Below are 22,313 nucleotides of genomic sequence, written 5' to 3'. Positions count from 1 at the left end.
ACACTTTCCAGAACCAGAACATGAACATAAACCCTCCAAATCTACATTTAGATACTCTAGGAACTACGAGTAAACCTGCACTCTGAGAACGGAGAGCTCTGCCAGGAACATAAGGCTCTATCAGGTCTTGTAAATACTGCGGAGCTAAGCCGTTTTGGGCTTTATATGCAAGTAATAACATTTTAAAATTGGATTCTGAATTTTACAGGTAGCCCATGGAGCGACGCGGTCCTGGAGGGTTAGCAGTAGGTCCGGTCTCTGGTCCAGTCAGAACCAGAACCTGATCAGGTCCAATCAGAACACGGCCCAGTTGTTCTTAAAAGTATTTTATTTACAGAGTTTTTACAGAAATTAAGCAGAAGTTCATGAAAAAACTGCAAGACATTTAGACCGGAGAGGACCGGAGACGGGTCGTCTGGACCCGTCCCTGGAGGACCGGAGACGGGTCCTCCGGGTCGTCCGGGTCGTGGGTCCTCCGGTGAAACACGATGGGAGTTTAAAATCAAAGAGTTTTTCATAGAAACATCAAAGTCCCTGAGGGTCCGGGCCCGGCGTCCCAGAACTCCTGACCCGGTTGAGGAAACAGCACATTTAAAAAACTATACGGATAAAACCGGACCGGTTCTGGCAGAACCACGGTCGTCACGGTAACGCTGGGCGTCGTCGTCACGGTGAAGTGATGTCATAGAGAAGCCCCGCCCCCTGGAGAGGTGGATCACTGTCAATCATGAGTTTGGGGGCGGAGCCGTCGCTGTGATCAGCTGTCAATCATGAGTTTGGGGGCGGAGCCGTCGCTGTGATCAGCTGTCAATCATGAGTTTGGGGGCGGAGCCGTCGCTGTGATCAGCTGTCAATCATGAGTTTGGGGGCGGAGCCGTCGCTGTGATCAGCTGTCAATCATGAGTTTGGGGGCGGAGCCGTCGCTGTGATCAGCTGTCAATCATGATAGTTTGGGGGCGGAGCCGTCGCTGTGATCAGCTGTCAATCATGAGTTTGGGGGCGGAGCCATCGCTGTGATCAGCTGTCAATCATGAGTTTGGGGGCGGAGCCGTCGCTGTGATCAGCTGTCAATCATGAGTTTGGGGGCGGAGCCGTCACTGTGATCAGCTGTCAATCATGAGTTTGGGGGCGGAGCCGTCACTGTGATCAGCTGTCAATCATGAGTTTGGGGGCGGAGCCGTCACTGTGATCAGCTGTCAATCATGATAGTTTGGGGGCGGAGCCGTCACTGTGATCAGCTGTCAATCATGATAGTTGGGGGCGGGGCCGTCGCTGTGATCAGCTGTCAATCATGATAGTTTGGGGGCGGAGCCGTCACTGTGATCAGCTGTCAATCATGATAGTTGGGGGCGGGGCCGTCACTGTGATCAGCTGTCAATCATGATAGTTGGGGGCGGAGCCATCGCTGTGATCAGCTGTCAATCATGAGTTTGGGGGCGGAGCCGTCGCTGTGATCAGCTGTCAATCATGAGTTTGGGGGCGGAGCCGTCACTGTGATCAGCTGTCAATCGTGATAGTTTGGGGGCGGAGCCGTCACTGTGATCAGCTGTCAATCATGATAGTTGGGGGCGGAGCCATCGCTGTGATCAGCTGTCAATCATGAGTTTGGGGGCGGAGCCGTCGCTGTGATCAGCTGTCAATCATGAGTTTGGGGGCGGGGCCAGCCCTGGGGGGCGGGGCCAGCCCTGGGGGGCGGGGCCAGCCCTGGGGGGAGGGGCCAGCCCTGGGGGGAGGGGCCAGCCCTGGGGGGCGGGGCCAGGGCCAGCTCTAGCTGTCAATCATCTGGCTCAGCTCCTGCAGCAGGTCCTCCTCCCCGATATCCGGGTCCAGGTCCTGCTGGGGGTCTGGGGGCGGGCCAGGACTGGTCTGGGGGCGGGGCCAGCCCTGGGGGCGGGGCCTGGGCCAGGTCTAGGGGGCGGGGCCAGCTCTGGGGGCGGGGCCTGGGCCAGGTTTAGCTGTCAATCATCTGGCTCAGCTCCTGCAGCAGGTCTTCCTCCCCGATATCCGGGTCCAGATCCTGCTGGGGGTCTGGGGGCGGGGCCAGGACTGGTCCGGGGGGCGGGGCCTGGGCCAGGGGGCGGGGCCTGGGCCAGGTCTAGCTGTCAATCATCTGGCTCAGCTCCTGCAGCAGGTCCTCCTCCCCGATATCCGGGTCCAGATCCTCCTGGTCTCCAGAAAACTGCTGAATCAGCTCCTCGAAGTCGTCCAGGTCCCGGCTCGGTTCTGAGGACCCGGACCGCGTACAGGACCGGGTCCCGGGGCCGGCGCTGGCCCGGCGGGCCTTGGGGGGGGCGGGGCCGGTCCTGAAACAGAACCACAGGTTATTAGTGAAGGTTCTGGTGGACGGAAGACCTGGTTCTCGTTAGTGAAAAACACCCATAAGAATTTTACCTAATAGACTGGCCGCTCCCGTAATAAATCGTTGGCCAACCAAAAAGTAATAAGAATTTTACCAACATTCACCAGGAGGTGGAACCAAAACAACATCATGCTGGAAATTAAAACATGTTCAGTTTTTTATGTTCAATAAATATTTTCTACCTTGTAAGATTTTTTTCTTTGAAAAGCCTAAATCAAATTTTTTTGATTTATGCAATGGTGAAAAAATTTAAATAAAGCAAAATAAATGAAAAACTGCTGAAGAACCATGTTCGGTATTCGGCCAAGTGTTTATTATTATTTTCTGTTTCGGTTTCGGCCACAAATTTTCATTTCGGTGCATCACTAGTTCTGGTTCTGGTTCAGTTCTCACCTCTGGACCGGGACAGGGTCCGGGTTCTGGTCCTGGTCCTGGACCTGGACCTGGTCCTGGTCCTGGACCGGGCTGAAGGTCTGAAGCTGCTCCCTGGGAACCTGCTGAGGAGAGAGAGGTCAGGGAGGACTCCCAGCATGCACCTGTTCTCCCAGCATGCACCTGTTCTCCCAGCATGCACCTGTTCTCCCAGCATGCACCTGTTCTCCCAGCATGCACCTGTTCTCCCAGCATGCACCTGTTCTCCCAGCGTGCACCTGTTCTCCCAGCATGCACCTGTTCTCCCAGCATGCACCTGTTCTCCCAGCATGCACCTGTTCTCCCAGCGTGCACCTGTTCTCCCAGCATGCACCTGTTCTCCCAGCATGCACCTGTTCTCCCAGCATGCACCTGTTCTCCCAGCGTGCACCTGTTCTCCCAGCATGCACCTGTTCTCCCAGCATGCACCTGTTCTCCCAGCATGCACCTGTTCCCCCAGCATGCACCTGTTCTCCCAGCATGCACCTGTTCTCCCAGCATGCACCTGTTCTCCCAGCATGCACCTGTTCTCCCAGCATGCACCTGTTCTCCCAGCATGCACCTGTTCCCCCAGCATGCACCTGTTCTCCCAGCATGCACCTGTTCTCCCAGCATGCACCTGTTCTCCCAGCATGCACCTGTTCTCCCAGCATGCACCTGTTCCCCCAGCATGCACCTGTTCTCCCAGCGTGCACCTGTTCCCCCAGCATGCACCTGTTCTCCCAGCATGCACCTGTTCTCCCAGCATGCACCTGTTCTCTCTCCCTCACGAGACATTGAACAACAAGGACTCTGAGCTGAAATCACCTGAGCGTCGCGGCGGCGGGGCTCCTCCTGGGGGGGCTCCTCCTTGGGGGGGCCCTGGGGCTCCTGGGGGGGCCCCTGAGGGGCCTCCTCCTGGGGCTCCTCCAGGGCCGGGGCGCTGCTGCTCAGGGGCTTGACGGCGGCCACGGCGGAGCGGCCCCCCCTCCTCTTGGGTCCAGGCTTCACCGGGGCGGAAGGCCTGACGACGGACGGACGGACGTTCAGCTTCGGCCTCACTGGGGAGAGAGAGAGAGAGAGAGAGAGAGAGAGAGAGAGAGAGAGAGAGAGAGAGAGAGAGAGAGAGAGAGAGAGAGAGGGTATCAGGTCATTACTGAGTCTGTTTGTTTGCAATATAATTGTTGATTCTATAATCTGACCTTGACAGGGCGGTTTGGCCGATCGCTCTGGTCACAATCTCCCTGGTGGAATGTAAAAAGGTGGCTCTGCCCCCACTAACCCTCCCCTCTCAGGAACATCTGTGGACCTGTTTCAGAACTGACCGAGCCGTCTGATAACATCAAGGACATTGGCTGAGAGCAGCTCTGGGCGAAGTTCACGGACTTACCGCCACCCCCCCCCCCCCTCTTATCAGCCCCCCCCAACAGTCTCCGGGTTTCGAGCGCCACGAAGCCGCGGCGATCACTTGGATGTGCTGTGCCGGGGACCCACCGGGGACCCACCGGGGACCCACCCCCCCCCCACACACCCACATGCAAGTCTTGTGATGATGTTGCTCTGTGTGCCGAGGTGTTTTTTGCACCTTGATACTGTGGAAAAACAGGCGCATTATACCATTGTGTCGCCGCCAGTGTATCCGATGTTAAAAACAGTTTTCTAAGCTGACCTAATAAACCTGATTCTGATAAAAACGGAACCTACTTTTTAACAGGGAACATGGCGGACAATGACATAATTTGACTGAATTTGGGGAAAAATGAACCGGAATTTTGGGAAAAATAAACCGGAATTTTGGGAAAAATAAACCGGAATTCAGGGAAAAAATTTAATGGAAAGTGGGAGAAAAAAATTAAACCGAGTGTGGAAAAAAAAAATTGAATTTGGGAAAAAAATAACATGGAATTTGGGGGGGGGGGAACGAATTTGAGGGAAAATAAAATGGAATTTGTGAAAAAAATAAAGCAGAGTTTGTGAAAAAATAAAGCGGATTTTTAAGAAAAGTAAAATGGAATATGTGGAAAAATAAAATGGAATTTGTGAAAAAATAAAATGGAATTTGTGAAAAAAAATAATACGGAATTTGGAGAAAAATAAAATGGAATTTGGAGAAAAATCCCCAGGAAGGTTCGGGTACCTTTGCAGTTGCTGGCGTGTTCAGGAGAGCCGTTCTGACTCCCGTCCCCTGATGCCCCGGCAGCAGGAACCTGGGGGGCGGCGGGACCCTGGGGGAGAGCAGGACCCTGGGGGGGAACCTGGGGGGCAGCGGGACCCTGGGGGGCAGCGGGAACCTCCCTGGAGGCCCCCGTTTCCACGGCGACGGCAGCTTCAGCATCCGTCCTGCTGGCAGCAGCTCTGGCCTTCAGGGACAGGATTTTACGAACAGGACCAGGACCGGTACCGGTACCAGAACCCGTGGAAGCCGGGTCCTGGTCCTGGTCCTGGTCCAGGGGTGGCAGCTTCCTCTTCAGGGCCCCCCCGCCGGCCCGGTTCTGTCCCGGTTCTGCTCCGGCCGGGTCTTTGTTCTGCTCCTCCATCTCCTGCTTCCGGCGTCGTTTCTCCTCCATGATCTCCTGGAAGGACTTGACCTGGACCTGGTTCTGGACCTGGACCTGGTTCTGGACCTGGTTCCTGGTCTGGGGGGACAGGGAAAGAACCGGGTCAGAACTAGGGGTGGGTTAAAAATATCTATACTTTATTGATATCCATGTGTAGGAACGATTATCGATACATAAATCCAAGTATTTTAATAAAAAAAAAAAAAAAAAAAAAATTATTATTAATTAATAATAATTTTTAATAAATTTGATTGTTTTTTTAATATTTACGGAAGGAAAATTACTGAATCTGTTTGTTTGCAATGTAATTGTTGATTCTATAATCTGGCCTTGACAGAGCGGTCTCAGGCCGATCGCTCTGGTCACAATCTCTCTGGTGGAATGTAAACAAGGTGGCTCTGCCCCCACTAACCCTCCCCTCTCAGGAACATCTGTGGACCTGTTTCAGAACTGACCGAGCCGTCTGATAACATCAAGGCTATAAGTCTGTGATGATGATGTTAAATTTGTCATGTGCTTTCTGTGCTGAGGTGTTTTTTTGCACTTTCTCACTGTGTCCTTATTAGGGTTGCACGGTATACCGGTACCAGTATAGTACCGCGGTACTAGAGTTTTGAAAACGGTACTATACCAGCATTTAAAAACAAACGGTACTTTTATATATTTTTTCTATGCAAACGAATTGGTAAATTGGAGCCTGTCTCTTTAAGCACGGCGAGGTCAGCGAGTGTGACGTAGTTGCAGAAGCAGAGCCGCCTCCCCCTCCCACTCGCATGCGGAGGAGAGAGAAACGAGAAGTCGCGTGTTAGACAGACAGAGCGGGTTGAAATAAAGTTGAAATAAATAGAGATGGCAGCTGCAGAAAAGCCCGTACTTTTGGACAAAATGGGGGCCCGAAGTACGGTGGAAATATTTCGGGTTCAAACCGAGCGATAAGGGCGAGCCGCTGAACCAGATGCACCGCAGTGCGAGCGCTGCTACAAGTGTGTCTCGCAAAAGGAGGCAACACTTCAAACTTGTCCAAACATTTAAAGGACAACCACGCGGACTTGTTCCGCGACTTCAGTAGAACGACAGCTGATAACTTTGTTCACCAGTTCACTGCACTGTCATGTCAATGAAAGAAGTACAGAGCCTCTCCCAGCCCGTAGTAAACCTACTGTAGCCTACATACACAGAGTTAAAACACGTCCATGGTTATTAAATGCAATTTTTAAATATTAAAAAAAAAAATTACATTCTTAAAATATTTAAATAAATTCCACAGACTATAATATAACTTTAATATATTTTTTATATTTTAATATTATTTAATTTTTCATATATATTATAAACCATTAAGGCAATTAATTATATTAATTAATATTATATATTAAAACACACTTTTGTAAAACATTCCATTAGCCTACAATATCTAATCCTATCCTAGAGGACTGTCTCAGAAAATTAGAATATTGTGATAAAGTTCTTTATTTTCTGTAATGCAATTTAAAAAACAAAAATGTCATACATTCTGGATTTATTACAAATCAACTGAAATATTGCAAGCCTTTTATTATTTTAATATTGATGATTATGGCTTACAGTTTAAGATTAAGATTCCCAGAATATTCTAATTTTTTGAGATAGGATATTTGAGTTTTCTTAAAGTGTAAACCATGATCAGCAATATTAAAATAATAAAAGGCTTGCAATATTTCAGTTGATTTGTAATGAATCCAGAATGTATGACATTTTTGTTTTTGTAATTGCATTACAGAAAATCACAATATTCTAATTTTCTGAGACAGTCCTGTAGATGATAGAATGATCCTCAATGTATTTTTCTAGTTATGCCCATTTAATGTTTCATGTGGCCTATAGTTTCAAAACACAAACCTTTTGAACAATGAGAACAAGTAAAATAAAGCAATGGAATTCAAATTAAAATGACCATGTTAATTAAAATACTGTACCCCCTCCCTCCCCCAATTACAGTAGTCTAGTGCTCCTGGCTCAGAGAGGGTGACACCACCCACTCAGAAGCAGGAGTTTTTGCTGCTACAGTATTTTATTTAACATGGTGACTTTAATTTGAATGGCATTGCTTTATTTTACTTGTTCACACTGTTCTAAAGGTTTGAACATTTTAATATCCCATGCCAATTATTTATTTTATTCATTGTTGTTATTGTTCCCAAAGTCTGCTTTAAAATAAAGGAAAATATTGACATTTGAGAGTGTTCCACCTTTTTACAAAAAGTATCGAAAAGTATCGAAAAGTATCGAAATACATATTGGTATCGGTATCGAAACAGAAATTTGGTATCGTGACAACCCTAGTCCTTATACACAGTGAGAAGATGCCTTTTTTCCAGAACCGGGTCAGGACCACCAGACCTACCTGAGCTGCAGCAGCTGGACTCCTCTGGCCCGGTTCCGTCTCCGGCTCGTCGGCGCCGGTACCACCACTCTGGACCGGTACCGCCCTCGGCGGCAGCAGCCGGGCCTTCTTGGCGCCGCCGTCGTCCTCGGTACCGGACCGGTTCTGGTCCTGCCGGGCCTGCAGCCGCTCCGCCTTCTCCCTGCGGATTTCCTGCAGGGTCTTGACCCGGACCCGGTTCTCAGAACTGGGCCGGGCCGGGTCCGGCTCTGCCTGGCTCATCTCTGGGCTGCGGTTCTGACCCGGTTCTTTGCCCGGGCTGCGGTTCCGACCCGGTTCCTTCCCCGGGCTGCGGTTCCGACCCGGTTCCTTCCCCAGGCTGCGGTTCCGACCCGGTTCCTTCCCCGGGCTGCGGTTCCGACCCGGTTCCTTCCCCGGGCTGCGGTTCCGACCCGGTTCCCTCTCCCGCCTCCTCTGGGCCCGCATCACCTCGGAGAAGGTCTTGACCCGGATGATGGAGGATTCTTTCAGGGCCACGGTCCGCCTGGACCCGGTTCTGGACCCGGTTCTGGACCCGGATCTGGCCCTGGCCGGGCCGGTACCAGGTCCCTCCGGGTCCAGCGGGTCAGAACCGGGTCGCGGGTCGGGGTTCCGGGTCTTGGCAGCCTTTTCCTGTCTGATCTGGTCCAGGGTCTTGATCCGGATCTGCTGCGGGCCGGTACCGGTACCGGAACCTGGGTCATTCCGGGTCTCCAGAACCGGCTGGTTCCGGGTCTCCAGAACCGGGTCGCGGGTCCTCAGGGACTTACGAGGGGGCGACCCGGTACCGAGGACCGACCCGAGTCTCTCCTTCACCGACTTCCCTAAAGAAGAAGAAGAGTCTTGAATATAATAATAATAATAATAATAGTAATAATAATAATAATAATGACAATAATAATAATAATAATAATAATAATAATAATAATAATAATAATAATAATAATAATGACAATAACTAGAAAATTTCCTCGCAGAAAAGTGGAGAGTGCCACGGGGGGCTGCTGTACATTTGTGTACATTGCTGCATTTTTCAGCAATAAAGATGAAGGACTCAAAACTAAGTCCGATGACACCACCCACGACTCTCTATGTCAAACCATTCAAAGCATCCATCCATTAGCATTTACTGGGGTTATTTACTGTGTGAGTGTGGATTATTTAATATATATATAATAAAAATAAATATATATATATATATATATATATATATATATACACACCATGAACCTGTTCCCAGCAGGACTGGGGATTGTCTAAGGTCAAAGGTCAGGGGTCAGATTTCTCAATTTTTCAGGTTAAAGTATATGAAGACGTTAGTGACTGAGTCATGTGACCAGTTCTGGCTGAATGAGTCAGCAGTGACCTCTGGTTGCCCCGGCAACAAGAACCTCGACTTCAGAACCTTCCGGTTTGGCTGTGAGAAAAACCCAGATTTTGGGTTCTGACAAGGTCTCAAATCACTCAGATTTGTGATCAAACCGTAGCTCGTAGCAGAAAAACTAAAACATCGTGAGAGACACAGAACCCGGCAGATTCTGACAATCTTAATTTATAATGAGTGAGTAAGCTCAGTGCGAAGACAGAGTGAGATTATTTTGAAGAAAACGTTTGATTACATTACAGCCAATGGAGACTGAGACAGGAATTGGCGGCGCTCTAGCCTCCCCGTTTAAATTTTGTGCATACCCCGCCTGTCAAAGTCACATTTTATAAATCCCAACACCTATGTCTACATTCTGACCAAAAATTATTTGTCTGCCTTTTTACGGTTTGGCCGTGAGCTCGAGTTACAAATAAAAATTCAGGTTATTTTTTTACTGTTTCTCCCACTCTACCAACCGACACCCGCACTCTAGGTTTGACAAAAAAGTGATTTCCAGTCCTCGCTTGAGCGCTCATATCTTGAAAAGTTTACATCTTAGGAAAAAACTGTTTTTTGTTGTTTTTGTTTTGGAGAGAAGAGAAGTTTTACTCCGTTTTGAAGTTTGAATCACATTTTTACGTGCAGGTATGAGAAAGTTAGGTGACTCAGAAAAAAGGTGAATTTTTGCCTTTTTTTTACCTCCTCCATCCACTTTGAATGGGGTTTTTTGGCCGGTTTTTTGGGAATAAGACGGAATTTGTGGAAAAATAAAACGGAATTTGTGGAAAATTCAAACAGAATTTGGGGATAAATAAAATGGAATTTGTGGAAAAATAAAATGGAATTTGGGGAAAAATCTAACTGAATTTAGGAAAAAAAAGATCCGACTGAATGTGGTTCTGGAGGCCCGGTTTCCCTCACCCTCCTGGGGCGGCGCCGGTGGCTCCGCCTCCTCGTGGACGACTCCGCCCAGCCGCCGGGCCAGGCTCCGCCTCAGCTGTTGGCCCCGCCCACCTCTGGAACCTGCAGCAGAGAGTGGTAAGTGGTTCTGGTTCTGGTCCTGGTTCTGGTCCTGGACCTTCTGAACTTACCCGGGTCGGGAACCTTCCTGCCGAGCCGCTCCGCCACGCTGCCTCGCGGCCTCGGACCCGCCGCCGCCTCCGGGACTGGGAACACAGAGACAGAACTTTACGGTCCGGTTCTAAACTCCAGCCAGACCGGACAGAACCGGGTCCAGCTGAATTCAGATGTAACTGCAGGATTTGGACCCGAGTCCTCCAGGGTTGGTACTCTAGACAGAACCACCGTGGTACCAGTACTGCAGTTAGGAGTAAAGTACAGATCCCTAAACTCAGTGAGATCAAGATTACCCGAAATCACGAAATCTAGACTTTTTTCTCGACATTTCGACTTTTTTCTCGAAATTGTACTTCAACATTAATCTCGACATTTTTACTTTTTTCACAAAATTTTGACTTTTTTCTCAATATTTCAACTTTTTTCTCAACATTTCAACTTTCTTCATGAAATATTGACTTTTTTCTCAGCATTTTGACTTTTTTCTCGAAGTGCATAATGAAAATTTCATCCTCTATGAGAGCTGCTCCCATTCATGTCTATGAGAGCTGCTACCATTCATGTCTGAGAGCTGCTACCATTCATGTCTATGAGAGCTGCTACCATTCATGTCTATGAGAGCTGCTACCATTCATGTCTATGAGAGCTGCTACCATTCATGTCTATGAGAGCTGCTACCATTCATGTCTATGAGAGCTGCTACCATTCATGTCTATGAGAGCTGCTACCATTCATGTCTATGAGAGCTGCTACCATTCATGTCTATGAGAGCTGCTACCATTCATGTCTATGAGAGCTGCTACCATTCATGTCTATGAGAGCTGCTACCATTCATGTCTATGAGAGCTGCTACCATTCATGTCTATGAGAGCTGCTGCCATTCATGTCTATGAGAGCTGCTAGCATTCATGTCTATGAGAGCTGCTAGCATTCATGTCTATGAGAGCTGCTAGCATTCATGTCTATGAGAGCTGCTAGCATTCATGTCTATGAGAGCTGCTAGCATTCATGTCTATGAGAGCTGCTACCATTCATGTCTATGAGAGCTGCTAGCATTCATGTCTATGAGAGCTGCTACCATTCATGTCTATGAGAGCTGCTAGCATTCATGTCTATGAGAGCTGCTACCATTCATGTCTATGAGAGCTGCTAGCATTCATGTCTATGAGAGCTGCTACCATTCATGTCTATGAGAGCTGCTAGCATTCATGTCTATGAGAGCTGCTACCATTCATGTCTATGAGAGCTGCTAGCATTCATGTCTATGAGAGCTGCTACCATTCATGTCTATGAGAGCTGCTACCATTCATGTCTATGAGAGCTGCTACCATTCATGTCTATGAGAGCTGCTACCATTCATGTCTATGAGAGCTGCTACCATTCATGTCTATGAGAGCTGCTACCATTCATGTCTATGAGAGCTGCTACCATTCATGTCTATGAGAGCTGCTACCATTCATCCATTCATTGTTAATGAGAGTTGCTGCTACAAAGGCGTCAGAAACGTCTGGAGCGTCAACTTGAAGTTGAAAAATCTCAACTTTATGCAAATGAGCGGCGGCGACGCCGCGGCAGCGACTCACCTCGTAGCTGCATCAGCGGCTGCAGGACGTCCTTGTCCCCGTTGGGGTACCCGGGACTCTGGTACCCGGGACTCTGGAGGGGGTTCCCGGGACTCTGGTACCCGGGACTCTGCAGCGGGTACCCCGCCCTCCTCAGGCTGGCCTCCAGGGCCCTCCTCAGCCGGATCTCCTCCAGGGTGCTGACGCCGAAGTCCAGCGGCTCGCCTGTGGGGCAGAGCAGCGTTAGCGGAGGGAACAGCGCAGCGTTAGCGGAGGGAACAGAGCAGCGTTAGCGGAGGGAACAGAGCAGCGTTAGCGGAGGGAACAGAGCAGCGTTAGCGGAGGGAACAGCGCAGCGTTAGCGGAGGGAACAGAGCAGCGTTAGCGGAGGGAACAGCGCAGCGTTAGCGGAGGGAACAGCGCAGCGTTAGCGGAGGGAACAGAGCAGCGTTAGCGGAGGGAACAGAGCAGCGTTAGCGGAGGGAACAGAGCAGCGTTAGCGGAGGGAACAGCGCAGCGTTAGCGGAGGGAACAGAGCAGCGTTAGCGGAGGGAACAGCGCAGCGTTAGCGGAGGGAACAGAGCAGCGTTAGCGGAGGGAACAGCGCAGCGTTAGCGGAGGGAACAGAGCAGCGTTAGCGGAGGGAACAGCGCGGCGTTAGCGGAGGGAACGGCGCAGCGTTAGCGGAGGGAACAGCGCAGCGTTAGCGGAGGGAACAGCGCAGCGTTAGCGGAGGGAACAGCGCGGCGGCGCCGCAGGACTGGGCGGTACCGGTTCTGGCGTCTCACCTGAGCGGGCCGACTTCCTTGGCGACGGGCCGACGCGGCCGTCCTCCCCCTCCTCCGAGAACTGATCTGAAACAGGAACCAGAGGTCAGAGGTCAGAGGTCAGCGGGCGGCGCTAGCAGAACCCAAGGCATAAGCTAACATAGCCAATATAAAACTAGCTTACATTCATTACTCAAACTTCAAAAGAGAGCAATATGATACATCGGCCACGGTTACATGATGTTTTTTAATTTGGAATTAATTATTCCAAATGAATGAATGAATGAATTTTTTTTTTAATTTTTCAAATTGTTTCAAAATGTTTAATTGTATTTTAATAATATTAATAATAATATGTGTTTGTGTAAGCGGCGGGGCGGTCTCACCGTCCTCGTCCTCGTCGTCGTCGGCCGGGTTGATGACCACCGGGGGGTGTGTGGGGCTCGGCACCGGCTCCTGGGCCTCCGTCTTGATGACGCCGCGTAGCTGGGGGTTGGGAGGGGGCGGAGCCACGGCCGGGGGCGGGGCCGGCTCCTCGGGGGGCTGCTGGTCGCTCCTGCTCAGACCTGGAACCGGAGAGACCCGGGGTTAGCTCGGGGTTAGCTCAGGGTTAGCTCGGCGGCAGTGTTAGCGGTTAGCCCGCCGTTAGCTCGGCGTTAGCCCGGCGGCCGTGTTAGCGGTTAGCTCGGCGGCTAGGAAGCTCACCTTTGTCGGGGGGCACGTAGACGCCGTCGATGCAGCGCGGCCCCTCGTGGAAGAAGGCGCAGTGCGGCTTCTGGCAGCCGGCCGGCTGCGTCTCCCAGTAGCACGGAATCTCCTTACGGTTCTTCTGTTGGGCCGAGACGCAACAGTTTCAGTCTTAGTCTGGTTTTAGTCGACTAAATATAAGCGTTTTAGTTTTAGTGGACTAAATATCATGATAGTTTTAGTCTTAGTCTAGTTTTAGTCGACTAAATATAAGAGTTTTAGTCTTAGTCTAGTTTTAGTCGACTAAATATCAGAGTTTTAGTCTTAGTCTATTTTTAGTCGACTAAATATAAGCGTTTTAGTCGACTAAATATAAGAGTTTTAGTCTAGTTTTAGTTGATTAAATATAAGAGTTTTAATCTTAGTCGAGTTTTAGTCGACTAAATATAAGAGTTTAAGTCTTAGTATACTCTTTAGTCTTTAGTCGACTAAATATAAAAGTTTTAGTCGACTAAATATAAGAGTTTTAGTTTTAGTCGACTAAATATAAGCGTTTTAGTTTTAGTCGACTAAATATCATGATAGTTTTAGTCTTAGTCTAGTTTTAGTCGACTAAATATAAGAGTTTTTTGTCTTAGTCGAGTTTTAGTCTTAGTCTAGTTTTAGTCGACTAAATATAAGAGTTTTAGTCTTAGTCTAGTTTTAGTCGACTAAATATAAGAGTTTTAGTCTTAGTCTAGTTTTAGTCGACTAAATATAAGAGTTTTAGTCTTAGTCTAGTTTTAGTCGACTAAATATAAGAGTTTTAGTCTTAGTCTAGTTTTAGTCGACTAAATACCATAAGAGTTTTAGTCTTAGTCTAGTTTTAGTCGACTAAATATAAGAGTTTTAGTCTTAGTCTAGTTTTAGTCGACTAAATATAAGAGTTTTAGTCTTAGTCTAGTTTTAGTCGACTAGAGGCCGGTTCTGACCCCCCAGGGCGGTTCTGACCCCCCAGGGCGGTTCTGAGCGGTTCTGAGCGGGTCTACTCACCGTGATCTCCATGTGTCTGAACTTGCAGACGGGCCGGTAGCATCGTCCCTCCTGCCACAGGCTGCAAACCATCTCGTTACCCATGGCCGCCTCGCAGTGTCTGAAGGGGCAGCCGTCGCCCTGCAACGGTAGGATGGGTGAGTGATGAGTAGGGCTGCAACTAACGACTATTTTAATAGTCGACTAGTCACCGACTATTGAAACGATTAGTCGACTAATCGGATAATTAGTAATTAAAAAAAAAAATGTATATCAGGTTGCATTAATTATGTGGCAAATGATAATAAACACAAGAAAGATGGCACTAGAGCCCTGCTATAGCGGGACTGTTTTCTTCATCCCGCTCCCGCTGCATTTCTAACCCTCACCGCCCGCACCCGCAACGTGTGTTCCACTCCCACCCCTCCCGCAAAACTCATGAATTCATGCCGCACGGCGCACAAGAAAGATGCATTGATTTAGTGTCTCCTCCCGTCCCGCAAGAAAAAAAGTCCAGACAAATCTATCTGACTTAATGTTAACATGATCATTGTGGAGTTTGATGGATGATTGACAGTTCATAGACACCTGACTGAAAGTTAGATGCAAATCCATCATTGTCATCAGCGCACAAGCCTTTTTTTGCCTTTCGCGCTGCATCAATTATGTGATTGAGGTTATAACGAGAGTAGCTGTGAGTGGCTCAAATAATACTAATAAATAACATAAAATAAACAAAGTTTACAATGAAACGAATTAATTTAATAAATGAATGGCTTGGCCATTACATCACTGTGGAGGGAGAGAATGTTTCTGACCGACTGCGGTCCCGTGCGTCTCTTCCAAGATGCTCCACAGACACTAAAAACGCAGTTTCTCCAAATATCTGACTTAATTTAATACTTTGTCAGGCATAACGTTAAAGCTTTCTTTTAAAGCCAAAATACGCTTAATATCTTACCAAGGCGAGTCCGTTTCGTTCAGCACTCCGACGTGCTTTCTCTTCAAATGCGTTACCGACGTGCTCCCGTGAAAAGCAACGTCGGCTTTGCAAACCTTGGAAGTATCTTTTTATTCACCGTATCGAGGCTTAAATGCTCCCAAACCTTTTATTTTATTTTTTATCAAAGTTTTATTACCCGCAGCTGCGCTCATACGCAGTCGTGCTGCGCGACTGGACAGAGATTGTATTGAAGTGAGACGCCTCACTCCGTTGGAAAAACACGTCTGGCGACAATTGGCGACAATCTTGATTATCGATTTTTGTCGACAACGTCGACGAATCGTTGCAGCCCTAGTGATGAGGCCCCGCCCCCTGACCCCGCCCCCTAACCCAGGCCCCGCCCCCTGACCCAGGCCCCGCCCCTACCTCAGGCCCGCCCACTCACCTTGGTGCAGGTGGAGTAGTAGAAGAAGTAGCAGTCGTCTCCATGGTTGGTCATAGTCATGCCGGGTCTCTTCAGGGCCAAAGGTCAAAGGTCACTCCCTGAGGACAGACGGACCCGTCAGTACCCTGAGGTCCTGCAGGACCTGGACCTGGACCTGCAGGACCGGGTCCAGGTCCAGGACCGGGACCAGGTCGAGGTCCAGGACCAGGGACCTAAAACTAAACTAAGAGTAAAACTCTTATATTTAGTCGACTAAAACTAAACTAAGACTAAAACTCTTATATTTAGTCGACTAAAACTCTTATATTTAATCGACTAAAACTCTTATATTTAGTCGAGTAAAACTCTTATATTTAGTCGACTAAAACTCTTATATTTAGTCGAGTAAAACTCTTGTATTTAGTCGAGTAAAACTCTTATATTTAGTCGACTAAAACTCTTATATTTAGTCGACTAAAACTCTTATATTTAGTCGAGTAAAACTCTTATATTTAGTCGACTAAAACTCTTATATTTAGTCGAGTAAAACTCTTATATTTAGTCGACTAAAACTCTTATATTTAGTCGAGTAAAACTCTTATATTTAGTCGACTAAAACTAGACTAAGACTAAAACTCTTATATTTAGTCGACTAAAACTAGACTAAGACTAAAACTCTTATATTTAGTCGACTAAAACTAGACTAAGACTAAAACTCTTATATTTAGTCGACTAAAACTCTTATATTTAGTCGACTAAAACTCTTATATTTAGTCGACTAAAACTAGACTAAGACTAAAACTCTTATATTTAGTCGACTAAAGACCTGCTGGTCCAGTTTAAAGGGTCTTACATCATAAAACCTGCAGGTCTATAATTAACCCCCCTGGACCCGGATCAAGATGTAACCGTGGTAACCACTCCCCCCTCATACCTCCTCTATTTTTACCACCCCAACCCCCCCCTGAAGGGTCTGGGGGGGCCACGGTGACGGATTACCACCCCTAGCCCCCCCTGAAGGGTCTGGGGGGGCCACGGTGACGGATTACCACCCCTAGCCCCCCCTGAAGGGTCTGGGGGGGCCACGGTGAAGGAAAACCTGGAAACCCCCCCAGACCTGGAAACCCCCCAGACCTGGACCCCCCCAGACCTGGACCCCCCCAGACCTGGAAACCCCCAGACCTGGACCCCCCCAGACCTGGAAACCCCCAGACCTGGACCCCCCCAGACCTGGAAACCCCCAGACCTGGAAACCCCCCCAGACCTGGACCCCCCCAGACCTGGACCCCCCCAGACCTGGACCCCCCCAGACCTGGACCCCCCCAGAGCTGGAAACCCCCCCAGACCTGGACCCCCCAGACCTGGACCCCCCCAGAGCTGGAAACCCCCCCAGACCTGGAAACCCCCCCAGTCCTGGAAACCCCCCCCCCAGACCTGGACCCCCCCAGTCCTGGAAACCCCCCCCCCAGACCTGGACCCCCCCAGACCTGGAAACCCCCCCAGACCTGGACCCCCCCAGACCTGGACCCCCCCAGACCTGGACCGCCCCGTCGGTCCGCCCTTCTCTTCACGTCAGTCATCCTGCTGCTTTTTCTTCAGCTTGCTTTCTTGGTTTTTTTCTTGTCATATTAATTTACTTAATTGAATATTTCATAATTTAAGTATTTATTTCGTTATTTAAAGTTGAATTAATCTCCGTTCCATATTGTTTTTCTTACTTTTTTTCTTCACCACCCCAAAAACATTTTTTTTTCTTATTTCTTTCAATTATTTCTTCCGTCAAAAAAATACAAGTTTTTTCATTCAAGCCCATTTTTTTTATCCCTTTCAGGTTGTCATATTTAAGGAGCGTGGGAAACGTGCACTTTTTTACGCCACTTGTATAAATCACTCCGATTTGTGAGAAAACCGTAGCTCGTAGCAGAAAAACTAAAACATCGTGAGAGACACAGAACCCGGCAGATTCTGTGTCTGAATTTATTCAGATATTGCTTAAAATGAGTGAGTAAGCTCAGTGTGAAGACAGAGTGAGATTCTTTTGAAGAAAACTTTTGATTACATTACAGTGAATGGAGACTCAGACAGGTATTAGCACCGCTGTAGCCCCCACCGTTTAAACTTTGTGCATACCCCGCCTGTCAAAGTCACATTTTATGAATCCCAACACCTATGTCTACATTCTGACCAAAAATTATTTGTCTCCTTTTTATGGTTTGGCCGTGAGCTCGAGTTACAAATAAAAAAAATCTGGTTATTTTTATTACTCTTTCTCCCACTCTAGCAACTGAAAGCCCCACTCTAGCTTTGATAAAAAAGTGATTTCCAGTCCGCGCTTGAGTGCTCATATCCTGAAAAGTGTACATCTTAGGAAAAAACTGTTTGGGGTTTGGAGAGAGAAGAGTGCTCCTACCTAACAGTCCTGGGCATTGCCATCCTCTACCAACCCCAGGAGGGCCCAAGGAGGGAATCACTTTTATTCCGTTTTTATTTTTCTATTTCGGTTTAACATTTTTGAGAATTTGGTTTTTAGCCTTTTATGCAAATGTAACCCCAAGACAGTATATAAAGTAATGAAATATAGACAAAATATGCAGTTATAACTGAAAACGTGAATGTTTTCATCCCTTTAAACACATTTAAAGGCAGAAACATGGCAGCAGTTATAGTATCTTATGTTTGGGCCGGGGCCCGGCCCGTCTCTGGGGTACCAGGGTACCGGGGTACCAGGGGTCGGGCCCGGCCCGTCTCTGGGGTACCGGGGGTCGGCGGTGCGTTACCTGAGGTGTCTGAGAGGAGGCCTCCCTCTCCCTCTGCAGGACTGCTGGTTCTCCGCCGGAGCGGGTCGGGTCCTGAAGGAACACTTGATCCATGAGACAAGAAGGAAAAGCGGGTCGGGTCGCCCGGAGAGAACGGAGACCCGAGGAGACTCGGCCTCCGACCAGAACCATAAACAAGTCCTTGTCTTTCTCCTCTTAGATCATTAAACTAGTGGACTAAAGAAGGGGGGACAGCTAAAACCAGGGGGGCTAAACCAGGGGGGACAGCTAAAACCAGGGGCTAAAACCGGGGGCTAAACCAGGGGCAAAAAGTAGAAAAAGGTGAAAAATCTCCCTCGGTCTTGCTGGGTCTCGGCTCCGGGTTCGGGTTCAGGGGGAAAAGGGGGCCGGCGGACTTTAGGGGGTCCGGCTTTAACAAAGAGGACCAAAAAAACAGACCAGCATCCGTCAGCATCCAGGGACCAGCGGAAGGGGGGGGGGCCAAAAACCACCAAAAACCTAGAAACCAGTTAAAAACACTCCCAGGAGACTCTGGAGAAGTTAGTGACACAGAAATACAGAAATACAGAACACATCTGGATCCTGGTCCTGGTGGAACCTGATCCAGGACCTGGTCCACCAGGACCAGGTCCTGGATCAGGTCCTGGACCAGGTCCTGGACTAAACCTGGTCCACCTGGATCCAGATGGACCAGGTCCTGGACCTGGACCTGGACCAGGTCCTGGACCTCAGGGTTCCTACACATTTTTTTAAGGTCAAATTCCAGCTCTTTTCAAGAACTTTCAAGGGTAATTTTCTAAATCTTCCAGCAGCTTAATCGCTGGGGTAAAATATCTACAGGAAAATATAAACTCAATGTTTTTTCAGCTTTTCAATCACAGTTATGTCCATTGTATGGTGCTGTAAACATCTAGTTATGTTTTTATTTCTCCTTGTAATGACTAAACTATACAGTCTGATCTGATGAGTTTTAAACTAAAATTCTGTCCATGTAAATAAGGAATCCTCTGGATGAAATATTATGTATTATATGACAAAGTGACATGTATGTATAATGATTTTAATGTAGTTTGATTTTTTTTCTTTTTTTATGTGTGGTTTTTGTTGTTTATTTTATTCTGTTGTTGTCCTTTTATTTTCTAAAAAAAAATGCAAATAAAAATAAATAAATAAATAAATAAATAAATAAAAGTCAAGCACTTTTCAGGCCTTGAAAACACAACATTGAAATTCAAGCACTTTCAAGGATTTCAAGCCCCCGTAAAAACCCTGTAATTAATAAACCTTGTAATTAATAAACCCTTAATAAAAAAACTGTAATTAATAAACCCTTAATAAAAAAACTGTAATTAATAAACCCTTTATTAATAAACGTGTAATTAATAAACCCTTAATAAAAAAACTGTAATTAATAAACCCTTAATAAAAAAACCCTTTATTAATGAACCTTTAAAAACCTAAAAGCCTCATTTCCTCCAGAATCCGGTCCAGATCTGGACTTAAATGCCTCTAAATGCTGGTTTTCCTCCCCAGAAACAGCTTTAATCTTTATTAATTTTAATCACAGACAGCGACAGTCGCTACTTACGGCCGTTCCGAGCTTTTAATCCGCCCAGGTTTCCGCAGAAACGCAGATATTTCAGGGTTTTTAGCTCTTTTATTATTAGCTCCAAACAACGCAGCTAACGCGGGGCCTGCTCGTGACGTCACCGGCGGAAGTGGCGCAGGCGGAAGTGACGCAGTGTTTTTTTTCTCCGCCGCCACAAATACTCTTATTTTATTTAATTCTATTTTTTTTATCCTGTTTTCTTGTCCTGTTACCAATTACAAATACTGTTGTTAAGATGTTTACAGTGTATCTACACGAAGAAGACACATTTATAGGTACATATTTGCTTATGTGTTGTGAGCTTGTAATGTTGATGTAATGTTAATAAAGTTTATACAAAAAATAAAAAAATACTCGGTGTGTTCAGTTTCAGTTAAATTACCGGCGGGAGAGTTTAAACGGAGCTAAAGTCGCCGGACGGGGTTTCCTGGGGGTCTTTGGGGGTCCTGGAAGGTCCTGGAAGGTTCTGGAAGGTCCTTTATTCCGACTCGGAGAAACCCCGGAGAAAACCCGGAGAAAAGAAACAGTAAAAGAAAATGGCGTCTGTGAGGACGAAGACGGGGGGCGGGGCCACGCAGTGACGTCACGACACCTTCACAGAGCGCAAACGTAAACACAGCGCATTACTTTTTTCCAGCACAAATGAAATTGGGGGTAGATGTGGGGTCCGTTTCACAAAGCAGGTTCAACAAACACTGAGTTTAATCCTGAACTCTTAGTTGATCTACTCTGAGATCGGAAACTCTGAGTTTTCGGTTCCAGAACAGCGGATTTGAGGTAATTTACTCAACTCTAAGTAGTTTCACCTGGAGTTAAGCTCGAGCGTGAGGGAAATCAAAAGCCATCATCAGTAGATCGCTGATACAAGGATTCACCATGGCAACCGGCGACACAAAAGAGCCACATACATTTTCTTTTTTTTCTTTTTAACTTTATTTATCTTTTCAATTTACAAAATCCCTTTGAGGAAACGTTAGTTTGCATCTGAAGATCCACATACTTCACGCCACTGGAGTTAGAAGCGTTAATACGTGCATATGGCGAGTATGAGAGCATATTTTGAAAAAAAAAATGAAATTTTATTGTCATTTAGATCAGGGCCGTCAATTGGGTACGGCAGCTGCCACACCTCGGCTTCAGGGGAGAATGTAAATGTTTTTTTTTTAAATACATTTATGGAATTACTCTGTATCTATTTGTATTGATGTATTCTATTACTTCATACATATAAAATAACTACAAATGCATATCAGAACAACATGATGGATTTCAGTAGGTATTATCTATCCCAACACTTGTACCCCCCCCCTCATATCTTGAAATGTCCCAGCGTCCCTGACAACAGTGGTCGCTATCAATCTCGTTTTTAGTGCGCTCTGCAGATATAATATATGTCCTGCCATTTTCTTTCTTTTTATTTAAATTGATTTATTTTATTATATTTATGTTACTTATGTAATGACTTATGCACTTCATCCACTTTATGTCTCATACTGTATTTGTTTATTTAATTCCTTGATGCCTGACTGTCCACGGTCAATGTTCTGACTGTAATTGGAACTTTTAAATAAAGTTTTAAATAAAGTTAAAAAAAAGTGCGCTCTGCAGTGTTACTAACTTACAAAAATTAAAATGAAGCAGACAACCACGCAATAAAAAAAAGAAAGAAGGCAAGTGATGGGTCCAGAAGATATTAACGAGGCTGTTAGCCACTGATGGATTAATTATGCAAGTTCATCTCAAAGTAAGATATAAATCCTCTTATACATCTGTTTAAGGGAAATATTTGACTTTTTTTTACTCTCCCTCTCCTTTTTGCATTTGGACTTTAACTGTTTGAAGTTAAACTGGGATGTCCCTGTGATATTGTTGCACTGACATAGTGAATAAAATACGTTGCGTTTGTCAGATACTTTTTCTGCTCTCTAACTCTGCCGCTTGCTGTCCGTGGTGCAGAAAACGGATGTGTATTTCGTAAAGGCCCATTGGCTGAATTGACGCCACTGAGGGAGGAGACAGAGAGAAACTCCAGGTTCACTGAAATAAACCTGGTCCCGACCAGGTTAGATTCAGAGCGTCTGTTACTACGGTAACTGACCAGGTTAGATTCAGAGCGTCTGTTACTACGGTAACTGACCGAGAGCTTAAGTTACTTCTCTTTGTGAAACGGGCTAGAGCAGACCTGGGCAATTATTTTTTCCATGGGGCCACATGAGAAACAGAAAATATTGTGGAGGGCCGGGCCAAAAGGCTTAACTCAATTCTGCATAATATTAATTGTATTTCTTTATAAAAAACAGTAAATAGTAGCAATTCATACAACACAAATGAGAGTTTGTACAGTGTACACACTGTTTGTACACCATAGAGTGGTGTACAAAA

The 22,313-nt window shown here is 47.0% G+C and overlaps 1 protein-coding gene across 3 annotated transcripts; it reads right to left on the bottom strand.

Moving 5' to 3' along the window:
* Positions 1 to 292: 292 nt before the first annotated feature.
* zc3h11a (zinc finger CCCH-type containing 11A) lies at positions 293 to 20,423 on the bottom strand. 3 transcript variants are annotated; one of them, XM_061726554.1, is made up of 15 exons: positions 20,314 to 20,423; positions 18,323 to 18,394; positions 15,567 to 15,664; positions 14,200 to 14,319; positions 13,186 to 13,309; positions 12,867 to 13,046; positions 12,502 to 12,567; positions 11,735 to 11,938; positions 10,166 to 10,240; positions 9,996 to 10,097; positions 7,691 to 8,532; positions 4,887 to 5,385; positions 3,578 to 3,810; positions 2,753 to 2,856; positions 293 to 2,303 (listed from the first exon to the last, which is right to left on the bottom strand). In XM_061726554.1, the coding sequence occupies exons 3-15, from the start codon at positions 15,624 to 15,626 to the stop codon at positions 2,096 to 2,098; spliced, it is 2,817 nt and encodes a 938-aa protein (XP_061582538.1). In that variant the 5' UTR covers positions 15,627 to 15,664; positions 18,323 to 18,394; positions 20,314 to 20,423; the 3' UTR covers positions 293 to 2,095. The 3 variants fall into 3 exon arrangements, with proteins under 3 accessions (XP_061582538.1, XP_061582537.1, XP_061582539.1); XM_061726553.1 differs by lacking the exon at positions 20,314 to 20,423 and adding an exon at positions 19,911 to 20,301; XM_061726555.1 differs by lacking the exon at positions 20,314 to 20,423 and having other exon boundaries at positions 2,753 to 2,853; positions 18,323 to 20,300.
* Positions 20,424 to 22,313: the final 1,890 nt, after the last annotated feature.

Source organism: Cololabis saira, chromosome 8 (assembly GCF_033807715.1).
Source record: "Cololabis saira isolate AMF1-May2022 chromosome 8, fColSai1.1, whole genome shotgun sequence".
Taxonomy (NCBI): domain Eukaryota; kingdom Metazoa; phylum Chordata; class Actinopteri; order Beloniformes; family Belonidae; genus Cololabis; species Cololabis saira.
This window is presented reverse-complemented; position numbering and strand designations above follow the sequence as displayed.